Source organism: Aspergillus affinis, assembly GCF_023601865.1.
Source record: "Aspergillus affinis strain CMG 70 chromosome Unknown NODE_2_length_704391_cov_89_054091, whole genome shotgun sequence".
Classification (NCBI taxonomy): Eukaryota; Fungi; Ascomycota; class Eurotiomycetes; order Eurotiales; family Aspergillaceae; genus Aspergillus; species Aspergillus affinis.
In genome coordinates, this window is record NW_026515783.1 from 424036 (window position 1) to 436505 (window position 12470).

Consider the following 12470-nt stretch of genomic DNA (forward strand, 5'->3'; position numbering starts at 1 on the left):
CCAGCTTGTGTGAGTATTTACGCGCGTGGCTTGCTGGAGAGTTTGTGCTGATCTTTGACACATCTCTCCCTTATCTACACCTGTATAGCGGTAGTTGTATAGTTACCTAGATTTAACATGTCGCTCTTTTCAATAGAATTATAGCTTGAACCTTCCTTGATACATGATCTGATGATCATCATAATAGCTTTCTTGAATTTTTCAAACATGTGTTCTAGAATGTTGACGAATTTCGATCTCCGCTGGTGGATCCAGGTAGGGATCCACTTCAAGCGTATCTAGTATCCACTTCCTGAATTCTCAACTCGTTAACAAATCAGAGATCGCTAAATACGCGTGTTCGGCAAGTGTCCGATCCAATGACGAGCCGTTCGTTCCGCGGATAGTTGATGCTGAGGTCTCGAGTCCTCTGATTTCAGCACACCCTAATACTCAGATTTGATTCCTGGAGTATAATTGATGGTGTAGCAATACAAGAGTCACAACAATGCAGGCTTTATTTGTCTTTCTAACGGACCCATTCTTGGCTGTCCTTGAAACATTTCTCTCATACCCCTCTTCGCTGCCCATCAACCCAGAAGACATTTTTTACTATGGGTGAACCGGGCTACTATCCCTATGAACCAAGCAGCGTCGGAGCGATTCTGGCAATGTTATTATTCGGAGGAAGCGCTATAATCCATACGGTTCAAATGATGAGGATCAGGGCATGGTTTTTCACAGCCTTTCTCGTCGGTTCATATAGTAAGTATCTTTTTCGTGTGCCAGAGTGCATCTGAGTGTTCACACGGTAGAGTTAACGGATCGTCTTCTTAGTGATGACACTGGGCTACATATTCCGACTGATATCGACCCGCAAGCCTGACAGTCTCGTTGCCTACGTTTGCCAGTCAATGTTCATTATCCTCCCGCCATCCCTCTACGCCGCAACAATCTACATGACCTACGGCCGAATCATAACGTACATCGGCAAGCCCCATCTATCAACTATCGGGCCGCAGAATGTGACCAAAGTCTTCGTTAGTGGGGATGTAACTGCTTTCCTCTTGCAACTTGCAGGCGGTGGTATGCAGACCATCAACAGCACGCGCAACCTTGGGCAAAAAATTCTTCTCGTCGGTCTGTTTGTGCAGCTTATCTTCTTCGGGTTCTTTTTATATGTCTCTGGTAGCTTCCAGGTCCGCTTACGGAAGTGTGGATATGGCTGGTCCGGCGGCGGTCAGTGGCGGAGACTCCTTCATATCCTCTTCCTTGTCTCAGCTTTGGTGATTGAGCGGTGTGTCTTTCGGGTTGTTGAGTATGCTGAGGGTACTGATGGATCCGTGTACACACATGAGGTTTATGCTTATATCTTGGACGCCATTCCGATGTTCTTTGTGCAGGCTATCTTTCACTTTTGTCACCCCGGGAAAGTTCTGATTGGGAAGACGCTGGAGGATCCGGAATAAGTTGGTTTGGGAGACATGTAAATATTGTGAATCGGCGGGATTGGCTGCAAGTATGTAAATCTTGGCAATTTATGGGGGAGATATTAAAGATTCCAGTGTGGAATGACATGGTAGATGAAGCAATACACCGTGCAAGGCTCTAATAACAAGGTGCTGGCATATTATGAATTTGGTTCAGGGTATCCATGGATTCCGGTGAGGTTAATTGACTAGATCCATATAACTAGTTGGTGAGATAATGTTCGGCTGAGTCAGACGGCCAGCCTCCGCAAGGTTTCGCCTCCTTTGCCACGGCACGGATACGATGTCTTCTCCACCTTCGTCGCCGGGCTTCAAACACCTTCCTCTGATGAAGATAGGAAAAAATGGGCCACCGTCCAAGGAAGTCACACAAGAAGTCTAGAAATGGTTGCACTGAGTGCAAACGTCGCCATATCAAGGTAGGCCTCCTCCACCCCTGGAGGACTGAAACGGGGTTAATTGGCAGCTAGTGTGACGAGCGCCGCCCAGAATGTGTCAATTGTAATGTCTCAGTCCGACACTGTTCATATCAGAATCTTGTCTCCGAGGCGCGCGTTTTTGTTCCAGCGTCACTGCCAAAAAGACCGAAGCCTAGGCCGGCAGTCGAAAGTTCCCAGCAATTGATTGCTTCCCCAGCCAGTCCTACTAGGTCTGGCTCGGAGTCTGGTGACAGTGCGCCACTGAATAAGCTGCATCTAGAGCTATTCCACCATTTCGTCAGCCATACCTTAACGTTTGTCTGCCTGGATAGTCACCTATGTTCAGGCTACTCCTCTCTTGAGATGATGAAATGCGTGCTGGCTGCCCCCTTTCTCATGAATGAAATCCTGGGATTTGCTGCTCTACACTTAAGTATTGTCCGCCCTGTTCAACAGAGGTTCTACCGACAGCATGCAGCCGAGCTTCAGACTCACGCTCTGACAGCCTTCAACGACACCAATATGGATCTCACCCCCGAAACCTGTCTCCCCATGTTTCTCTTCTCCTCCCTCATGGGCCTTCATGCGCTCAGCGAAAAGCTCCTCTTCCGAAAGGGGGATTTTGAAGCGTTTCTCGAAGATTTTGTCCAGTCTTTAAGGCTGCATCGTGGAGTTCGCGCAGTGACAGGTCAATGCTGGCCTCTATTATTGAAATCACCACTTAAGACCTTACTTGAGGCTGAGGACAATGCGCTACGGACCGACGAGGGTGTATCCGGTAATGAATGTTCCGATCTTATGTCCCTCGTGGAATCTTCTGATTCAATAAACACGTCGATGCGAAATGCATACACAGAGACAATCAAGTGTCTCCAATGTGCTTTCGATGGAAGCCACCAGCATCCATTAAAGTTTGCTGCGGTCGGGCCAATCATTTCATGGCCTGTTATCATTCCTCCAGCATATATTGACCTGCTGGAAGAGCGCAGGCCCGAAGCACTTTCTATCCTCGCTTACTTCGGTGTACTGTTACACCTTCACCGGGATATGTGGATATTCGGCGATAGTGGGGCTTATATCATTACCTCCATCAGGGAATATTTAGGTCCTGAATGGGAAAGTTGGTGGCGCTGGCCGAACGAATCTGTTCAGGCCTCCTTGTGAAAACGTTTGAGTCTACGAATAGACCGTTTTCAAAGAATGAAAGTATTTAACCATTTAACAGTTTGGTTATGAAGATAACACCTGTCGTACATTGGTTTGGTAAGCAGGAAATGGTTTAAAACTAAGCACACCACATCGTCAATAAACCATTAGCACTGTAAGAGTATCATAGAAATCCTTGAAAGAGTGTTTGTTGCTGTTCCCGTGTCGACATTGCTTCAATATTTAGCGTATTCAAAATTCTCTTCAGTTCTTGGCACCCGCAAAGGCAAAAAAAAAAAAAAAAAAAAAAAAACTGTGCAGTGGTCTGTGCTGCTTGTGCTGCTCTATTCTTAGGAACACTTTCTTTCATTTCTCCCATACGACTGATATCTGGAACGGAGGCCTCGAGAAAGCTTCATAAATCCTTCTTGTGCTAGATCACCTCAAACCTTTCACCTCGGCCCTCTTCCCAAACTAAGAGTACTCGAGTGAAGAGTGATAGTAAACGCTCAGATAAACCCCTGTCTTCTGCGTATAGGCAAATGATACCCAGCAAATTAGGCGACTTGTATGCTGCAGATCGAATCCGGGGCTAAATCAGTTAGTTCTCTGACTCTCTAGTAGAAGACTTGAATGATAAGCTTACAATAAATCCTGCACAATTTCCTCATAAGATTCCCCATGACCATCAAGCCCGATGTGCTTGAAATACCGGGCGATCGCACGTACGTTGCCCTGGTCATTCATGCCGTAAACGGGGAAATAAATCTTTGTTGCCGGCGCCGCAAGACCGGCCTTCGTTTCGTAATTCCACACCAAATGACAGCCAAGTGGATGGGGATTCTCGCCAATCTGCAGTACCTTCCACAGTCCGTGCAGATATTCAAGACCTCTACCCGACTCGGGCGAATTAACCCGCCCTCCTAGTGTCCAGATCTCACGTACCTTCTCCCAGGAAATGTCCCTAGTACGGCCGTACAGCTTGTGCCGGGACTTTTCCGGAGTGACACAGTCTTGGGAGTAGACGAATCCGAAGTTGGCCCTTGCCTCAGTGGTGTCGATATACTCTTTGATCAAGCATAGGGCATCGTGCCGGTCGGAGTCTCCCATATACTCTTGAACAGATCCAATGACCAAAGAGCATAGGTCCGTGCCTGCTGCATGGCACTTCAAGCCCGGGAACGTGTATCCCTTAATGGAGATGCCATCCGGTTTAAAATCAAACCCAAAAGACACCTGAGAAAGCTCACGGATTGCCTCACTCCGAGCTTGCAGTAATTGGCACTCTCTTTCGTCCAAGGTATGCATGGGATAAAAGTGCTCGAAGAGACGACTGTCATACCCCGCAGGATTGAGCTCTTCTAAACGAGCGAGAAACTCACGAATCGGACTCAGATTATATGGGTCTTCACTCGTTCCCGAAATGGAGGTTAGAGGTTCTACCGCTACTCGAATCACTGGTTTGGCACCGCCTAGCTGCTGAAAGTTGACGCTTAACTCTAGTGGGAGTTCGTTGTGTGTCATGGCGCTGGGGAATGTTTGGGGGTATGGCCCTAGATACGGGACGACAGATGTGTAGAAGAACTTTAGATACTGCCTTTGGGATTCGTTCGTGTAGCCAGCTGAACTCATCAAACGGGCCAGTAGGGGTCCGGTCTTCTTCCACCATTCTCTTTGGCTGTCAACCGGGCAGCTTGTCTCCTTGTCCATGAACTCGAACTGGAGAGTATTTGTGTTCGACACAGTCATATTGTCGCCACTGTTCACTAAACGCTCTAACGGTCAGATAGATTACGAAGTAAATCAGATGAACGAGAAAGAAAATACCTATTCAAGATGCCTCAGGAGACACCGAACGCTCATAAATTGCTCCTAGATACTGCAAAGAAAGGACTTATTGAAGGAGAGTAAAGAGCTGGGTAGGCGCGGGAAAGATGCAGCAAGGGATATGTATAGCGGGCAAAAAAGCAAGGAGGAAGAAAATATTAACTTCCACATACGTGGCACTGCGTGGCCCCAGGAAAAAGAAAAAGAAATACCGATCTGATTGGGTGACGTCGATTCCCACAGAACTAGTATGTTGAAACGTTCTGATAGATAAAATTACGCACAGACGTATACTAGCAGGCCGTCTTTGGACATATACGCCTTGCATGTATACTAGTCAGATTGGAGATCATCGAGTGATCAAAAAGTGGGGGGTCATAAATAGTTATAATTACACATGCGCACTTGATAGTGTGTGTCTTTTGTTGAACGACTCGCCCGCAGCAACCCCAGCCTTTCAGACATTGACTGTCAATTTGTGCAGTGATCGGATTAAAAATGACGAAATCGATAGATTTGACTTCGTGGCAGCAGTTTCACACCAAAAGCCAAGGCGTTGACTTCGTTTGGGTATTCTTCACAACATACATTGGCACAAACCATGTCCGCATAGTTCCGATAGATGTATTCAAGCGATTGCTGGAGGATAACCAAGGAATTTCGATTCCAAAAGTCATCCTTCACGTTCTCCCTCGCGATAATGTGGCGGATGGTGGAACTTTGACAGGGTCATTCTATCTACGGCCTGATGCGAGATCGTTTTCACCATACTTGGATTCAAACAAGGCAATTGTCATGGCCTCGTGGACCGATGAGGACCGAGTACCCCTAGGAGAATGCGCACGCTCCAAGTTGGAGTTACTGGCACGGCTGATCGAGCAGAAGTCAAACTGCTGGGTCCTGGTCGGATTCGAGCTGGAGTTCTCTCTCCTAAAGCAACGAACACTTCCAAACGGAGAAGTCGAGTACGAAACCGTGAATATGAATCATGGATGGTGCAGCATGACTGAGGAAGATGAAACTCTCTTAGGTCTTCTAGAGGAGGCGGTCATGGCCCTGAAAAGCATGGGAATCATGGTGGAGCAGTTCCATGCGGAATTGGCCCCTGGACAATGGGAATTTGTCCTTCCGCCGGACTCGCCTCTCAAAGCGATAGACACGCTGGTTTTTGCGCGGCAGGTTATCATGAAAATTGCCAACAAGCACGGATATAGAGCGACGCTTTATCCGCGCTTATCGCCTGAACAGCCGGGGACTGGAGCCCATGTTCACATATCGCTTAATTCCGAGTCAGCCGAGTTATCAACGATAGAGTCTTTCTTCGCTGGAATCCTGGATAATTTCACTTCCATTTCTGCCTTTGCACTTCCCCAGGAAGTCAGCTACGAGCGGGTGGTTGGAGGCATCGGGAGTGGGGGTGACTATGTGTGTTGGGGATGGGAAAACCGAGAGACGATCTTGCGGCGAATTTCTAGCAACCGTTTTGAAGTGAAGATGATGGACGGGCTGGCCAATTCTTACTTGGCACTTTGTGCATTGCTTGCGGCGGGACTAGATGGTTTACTTAAAGGCTCCGTTCTGAGAGCAGGCCCTTGTCCTACTGAGCCAAATAAAATGTCGGACGAGGAACTGGCTGCTCTGGGCATCAAGAATAAGATGCCTTCTGGGTTGATGGGGAGTATCGAGAGCTTGGAGGCAAACGAAGACCTCAAGACCATCCTGGGTGATGCTATTGTGTCGACGTATCTTACGGTCAAGAGATGCGAGTTAAAGGTTGTGCAGCAGATGACTTCCGAAGAGAAACGTGCGTGGTTCATTTCGAGATTTTGAATTTAATCAGTGACGGGCAAGACGGGACTAGTTAAGGTCTACTGTTGAATAATCAGGACATTAATGGCAGGAAAACAAGATATAGGACACTTCGCTTATCTGAATTGAAACGAGTCATATTAATGGAACTCAATATGTCCAATCCAGGCAGATGATACGCGCGAGGAACCATCTAACAATAGAGAAAATTCGTATACAGGCCTTGAGAGACGGTATGAGAGTATATATGATCTCAGTCCATGTAGCCCAGGGTGGATTGAAGTTTACCATTGCACTACAAATAGTCAATCCCCTTTAGCGAAGGGCTGTGCTAGTGTAAAAACCGCGCGTCAACAAGATGGTATATGCAAGGGTGTTGAGGATCGGCTTTCCGATAGAAAATCTCAAGACAGCGCCAGAGTTTGAATTCGCTACACGTGGTATCATTCTAAGAGAACCCGCTGGCTTTTTCTTTCAGCAAGGGATTGGCATGATTTGGTCGTGACGCCTGACCGCCACCCTTTACTCCGGAGTAGTGCTAATGATCTTCCTATTAGAAGACGCGTCCAATCTGTATATGACTTGTATCATATCTAGAAGTAGAATCCAAAATTCCAACATCCCTTTCGGATGACACGCTCAGCTGAAAAACCGCAACCCCTACACGCGCTGGTAAACAGTTAATTGGGAATGCGTCATATTATGTAGGGTGTTGAAGGACGCCCGGCTGATGCAAGACAGAATGCGCCGATCATCCAGGGGACGTCGGGAAGAAAAAATAGAAAGGGCATTGACGAGATGACAGGTCACTTTCAAAACTGTTGGTGAGCTGCTTAGATACGGGTATTCTGATCGAAATGCCCTGTGTACGGAGTAGAATGTTGCCATTCTCTGGCGGCTCGGGAATCTATTGGGCCCGATCTCAAAGTAGTTTTAAAAAACAGGTTATTCTTCATGGACCTTAACTCCGAAACCAACATCTAACAGATATCCTTGAAAAGAGTTCGCTCGCCTTTCACCCCACACAAGTACCAATGTAATAGACAGTATGAGAAGGCAGGGGTTGATCCGAAGTGCCATAGCTATTTTTCACTCAAAATTTCAAAGGTGCAACGGGGTGAATTTGACGAGTACCTTCCGAAAGATCAACACCAGGGCATTGTTGGCAGGGGGTATACTGCATCTTAGCCATTGTCGGATATATTTTCCGACGCTCGGAAGCCTCGGATTGAGCCAGTTGGTCAACTCGACGTATCACATCCGCGATAGTTTCCGGCTTCACGAGTGGGTTCATCGTACACATGCGAAGGGTAGTTCGTCCGCGGATTTGCGTGGTTAGTATAGCAGCAATATTCTCCGCCAAAAGTCGCTGGGAAATAGCTTTATTCAATGTGTCCAGTGCAATTTCATCAAACCCGAGAGGTGCGTACCGAAAAACCACAGTGCTAGCAACCGTCGGAGCCGCAATAATCCAGTTCTTGTACTGACGGATGTTATAGTCTGCGGTATAGGCAAGAAAGAAACCTTTGTCGATCATTTCACCCATGTGTTGACGACCAAGGGCTTTGACCGTGAGCCAAAGAGACATGGCCCGCGCTGGGCGACTGAGCTCTGGTCCGAGATTGTAGAAGTTGGTGGTACCCTGGGGTGCCAACGTACTGCTGATGTACTCGGCATCCACGGCGAAGCTGCGTCGGAGAGAGCCAACTTGACGCGTGAATACGATCCCACAGCCATACGTCTGAAAGAGCCACTTATGTCCATCCCAAGAAACACTATCCGCGCGACCGATCCCATCCACGAGGTGGTGATGTTTGTTTGAGAGCGCAATAGAAGCTCCGTATGCGCCGTCGACATGTAGCCAGAGGCCTTCATCTCGCGCGACATCAGCCAGTGCATGGAGAAGGTCGATGCTGCCTGTATTGGTGCTCCCACAATTGGCAACAAGAAGAAAAGGTACTCGACCGGACTGGCGGTCTGTAGAAATCGCGCGTCGCAGTATGTCTACGTCCATGCGGAAATTATCGTCGGTGGGTATCTTGTGGACCTGATCCGTCATGAAGCCGATGATATGTAGCGCCTTGAGAATAGAGATATGTGTCTGGTCGGAAACGTAGATGACCGCATTTGATCGCTGCGTGGAATGGAGAATCTCATCCCGGGCTGCAACTATGGCTGTCATGTTGGCCATCGAGCCACCAGAGACAAAGCAGCCTCCAACCGTGTCCGGCAGTCCGAGCTGCGCGCCCAGCCAGTTTATCATCGCCTTTTCGACCACGCTCGGACCAGAGCTCACGTCCCAACTCACGGTATTTACGTTGTAGAGGGAAGTGAGGAGATCACCCAGACGGGCAACCGGGCTTGGACAAGCTGGTATGTAGGAGAAGCAATGTGGGTGAGTCAGGCGCATGCGGTTGTCGAAAACTGCCAACGCTTCTTGAAGAACGGATGAAAGATCCTGAGGATGATCGCCAGGCATAACATCATGTTGCCACCTTTGTATCTCCTGAGGATCCAGCTTTCGAACAATGGGGTCAGATGGATCTGGGGGATTGATTGTAAGAAGTCGAGTTAAGAAAGACTCTGCTTCCAACATAGTCTTAGATAGTTGGTCATCTGAGTTTTCTTCTGGTCCAATTGAACCCATATCGGAACCATTTGAGAAACAAATCACGAAAAATATATAATTGCCAAGGAACTTGAAAGAGGAAATGAGGTCGGGCTGGATGTGTACAAGCTGTGATGATTCAAATGACTCTCAAAGGGTTTGTTAAAGGATGAACAAACAAAATGCAGTACGGACTACACCGCAAATAAGAATGAATTAAGCCGAACCTCCAACCACGTGATGGCGAGATTGAATATTGTCGAAAATCATAATCTCCCTTTGTCTTCAAAATGCCATAACTTTCCTGCGATACGTATGAAGCAAGGGTCTGCTCAAAATACGCACGCTTCTACAAAACATAAGATCGTCCTATTTTTCCACCCGTCTACAAAAACTGTGAAGTGTATAGAGGAAAAATGAAGATCATCTACAATAACGGTGAAGCGCCATGTCGCCATCATCTTACTATTTGGCATAATCCAATGTGACCTCACTACTTTTATCTCACGTTATATACATATTTCAATGTGAGATACAACCACCATACTCGCCACTATGGGGTCAGAAAACGCGTTTTTTGACCTCCTAGGGTCCGAATTTGATGAAGACGCTCTACTTGATATAGAGTTTGACCCACAACTCGATTTTCTCATCATACCCGAGGAGCCAATCGAATCCTACGAACCAAATACGCTTTCCCTACCGCCAACTGACCGCCGATTTGTCTCAGAGCAAGAAACTATGGATATTAATCATATTATTAACGATTTCACTCGGCATCACGGCTACACCTTGACTATGAAGAATTCAAAAAAGCTCTCGTCAAGACAATTGTCCTTTCCGTGCAGCTATTAAGCGTGTCGCCCGATGTTCCAACAGTCTGTAGCGTGTGGCAGAAATATGTGGGTCTACCGAGAAGCGATTATTCAACCAAGGAATATAATAACTAGTTAACTAACTAACTAGTTTAGCGCTTCCCTAAATTTATTCCACGCTATGTACTCCGTGAAGCTGCTGGAAATAGCACTGAAGATAGGTCTACACCGCCATGTGATTTGGCGTAAGACAAGTGGCATCCCGGCGATCAATTGACCGATGGTCGCATGGGCATATGCATGTCTATGCAATAGTTCAAAATGGGATCCACATGCCTAGGTTGTTCGAGAGATCGGCGGAATCTATGAAGTGATTAGCAAGTTGTATGGACCCAGTTCTAGCATAAAATCTCAGTGGTTCCAGAAGCCTGCGATTCGACGTTCCGTCCACTAGGTATTTGCTTCGGCTTCAAAAGTCGGATCTTACGAACACAATATGGTCACAAAAGACTGGTTTCCCCTTGACTCTGCCACTGCAAATGTTCTTGTCGTGGTGGTTGGTATAATCTTTATCTTGGTTCAGGCTAGATCGAGAAAACTAAATCCATCTGGTTTGCCAGTTTTCAATGACCGCAAATGGTTCGAGTTCGGCTATGACAAAGCCAAAAAACGGTACATTGCCGATCCAGAGAGTCTCATCAGATCTGGTTTGAAAAAGGTGCGTATTGCTGTGTTCACCCAATCGATGCTAGCATTGATGCCTGAACTTGAGAGTAACGGCCTACAATAGGGTGGAGACGCGTTTTACTTGTGCACAGATACCGGTTTCCGCTTGATTCTAAGCCCCAAATATGCCGACATGATTCGAAATGATGACAGACTTGATCTGGGTCAGTTTCTAGGTAGTGTGAGTATTTTGGTTTCAATGAGCCACTGAGTGTAAGATACTAGCCTATTATGCATACTCGTAGGACTTCCTTACAGGAATACCGGGGTTTGAGCCACTCTCCAACATAGCCTTGGAATCAAAGATTATCCAGACAACTACGAAGACGAAAATAACACGTCAGACTCGTAAGTCGAAATAATGTCACGGAAAAAGTTGCATTACTAGCATTTGATTAACAATTCTGAATCTAAAGCCAAACTCGTCAGCCCACTTACCGAAGAAGCTGCTAGGGCTATGGATCGTATCTGGAGTAAAGAATCAGGTATGAAATTCTTCAAATGCCCCAATCCTTGAACACTACCGGTAGAAGTGTTTTAACTTTGAAGCAGAGTGGCACCAAGTCAACTTGAAAAATACAGCAAGTCAAATTGTGGCACAAATGGTGTCTCGAGCCTATCTTGGTAATGTCGACTTGTGTCGGAATCCAGCCTGGTTACAGCTTATGTACGACCTGTTGGAAGAATCATTCATCACCGCCCATATTTTGCGCCGCTGGCCCAGACCCTTGAGAAGTCTTGCTGCCTGGTCTATTCCGAACTATAGAACAGTTCGAGCACAGCTGAAAGAAGCCACGGAATATCTGCAGCCTCTGTTTGACGAAGAAAAACGACCTGTTTCACTCAATCACAATGATGACCCAGATGCAAATGCGATTAGCTGGCTCAAAAATGCGAGCAAAGGCCGCGCATATAACTTTGCTACATTGCTGATTACGCTTGGGTTTGCTTCACTTGATACGTCGGCGGACCTACTCGTAAAGGTTCTCTGTGACCTCTCCGACAATGCAACCTTGGTAGATGACATTCGAAATGAAATCATTGAAGTCGTTGGAAAGGAGGGATTGACCAAATCTTCTATTCAAAATCTACGCCTTCTGGACAGTGCAATGAAGGAAAGCCAAAGGATCGCACCACTCGCCTATGGTAAGTGATCCAACAATGCGAAACACAAACAAACTAATCTCATTAATTCATTGCGGTGCTATAGTCAACATGTTGCGTCTCGCAAAAGAGAAAGTAGTCCTACCCGATGGATTAATTATACCGAAGGGAACTGCACTGATGGTCTCGGCCTGCCATATGATGGACTCCTCAGTCTGGACGGATGGAGAAAAATACGACGGATACCGATTTGCCAATCTACGCAAGAGCGAGAAGGATTCCACGTATAGTCCTTACCTATTCACTTCAACGAGTCCTGATCATATGGGCTTCGGGCACGGGAAACAGGCGTGTCCTGGAAGGCACTACGCTGCCACCCTAGGCAAGATAGCACTATGCCATATTCTATTGAAGTATGACTTTGATGTGATATTACCGCCAGAAGGTCGCATAGCGATGCGTGGGCATAACATGTTAGCGAACTCAAACATCAGGATCAACCTTAGGCGACGGGAAGAAGAAATTCATTTGTGAAAGGCGAATAACC

At 46.9% G+C, this 12470-nt stretch overlaps 6 protein-coding genes across 6 annotated transcripts; 4 read left to right on the top strand and 2 right to left on the bottom strand.

Annotated features, from left to right (window-relative positions):
- Window positions 1-893: 893 nt before the first annotated feature.
- KD926_005929 (RTA1 domain-containing protein) lies at window positions 894-1448 on the top strand (the record flags this gene model as incomplete). The annotated part of the gene is made up of 1 exon (XM_053098938.1): window positions 894-1448. One exon carries the CDS (start codon window positions 894-896, stop codon window positions 1446-1448), a length of 555 nt encoding a protein of 184 aa, XP_052960965.1.
- An 803-nt stretch (window positions 1449-2251) lies between these two features.
- On the top strand, window positions 2252-3052 carry KD926_005930 (uncharacterized protein; the record flags this gene model as incomplete). The annotated part of the gene is made up of 1 exon (XM_053098949.1): window positions 2252-3052. One exon carries the CDS (start codon window positions 2252-2254, stop codon window positions 3050-3052), a length of 801 nt encoding a protein of 266 aa, XP_052960966.1.
- Window positions 3053-3508: 456 nt separating this feature from the next.
- Window positions 3509-4783, bottom strand: KD926_005931 (aromatic prenyltransferase; the record flags this gene model as incomplete). The annotated part of the gene is made up of 2 exons (XM_053098960.1): window positions 3509-3626; window positions 3681-4783. 2 exons carry the CDS (start codon window positions 4781-4783, stop codon window positions 3509-3511), a joined length of 1221 nt encoding a protein of 406 aa, XP_052960967.1.
- Window positions 4784-5359: 576 nt separating this feature from the next.
- Window positions 5360-6691, top strand: KD926_005932 (FluG family protein; the record flags this gene model as incomplete). The annotated part of the gene is made up of 1 exon (XM_053098971.1): window positions 5360-6691. One exon carries the CDS (start codon window positions 5360-5362, stop codon window positions 6689-6691), a length of 1332 nt encoding a protein of 443 aa, XP_052960968.1.
- A 1072-nt stretch (window positions 6692-7763) lies between these two features.
- KD926_005933 (pyridoxal phosphate-dependent decarboxylase family protein) lies at window positions 7764-9266 on the bottom strand (the record flags this gene model as incomplete). The annotated part of the gene is made up of 1 exon (XM_053098982.1): window positions 7764-9266. One exon carries the CDS (start codon window positions 9264-9266, stop codon window positions 7764-7766), a length of 1503 nt encoding a protein of 500 aa, XP_052960969.1.
- A 1323-nt stretch (window positions 9267-10589) lies between these two features.
- KD926_005934 (cytochrome P450) lies at window positions 10590-12457 on the top strand (the record flags this gene model as incomplete). Its single annotated transcript, XM_053098994.1, has 6 exons — window positions 10590-10866; window positions 10912-11000; window positions 11065-11167; window positions 11236-11304; window positions 11372-11965; window positions 12030-12457. The coding sequence occupies 6 exons, from the start codon at window positions 10590-10592 to the stop codon at window positions 12455-12457; spliced, it is 1560 nt and encodes a 519-aa protein (XP_052960970.1).
- Between the last annotated feature and the right edge of the window lie 13 nt (window positions 12458-12470).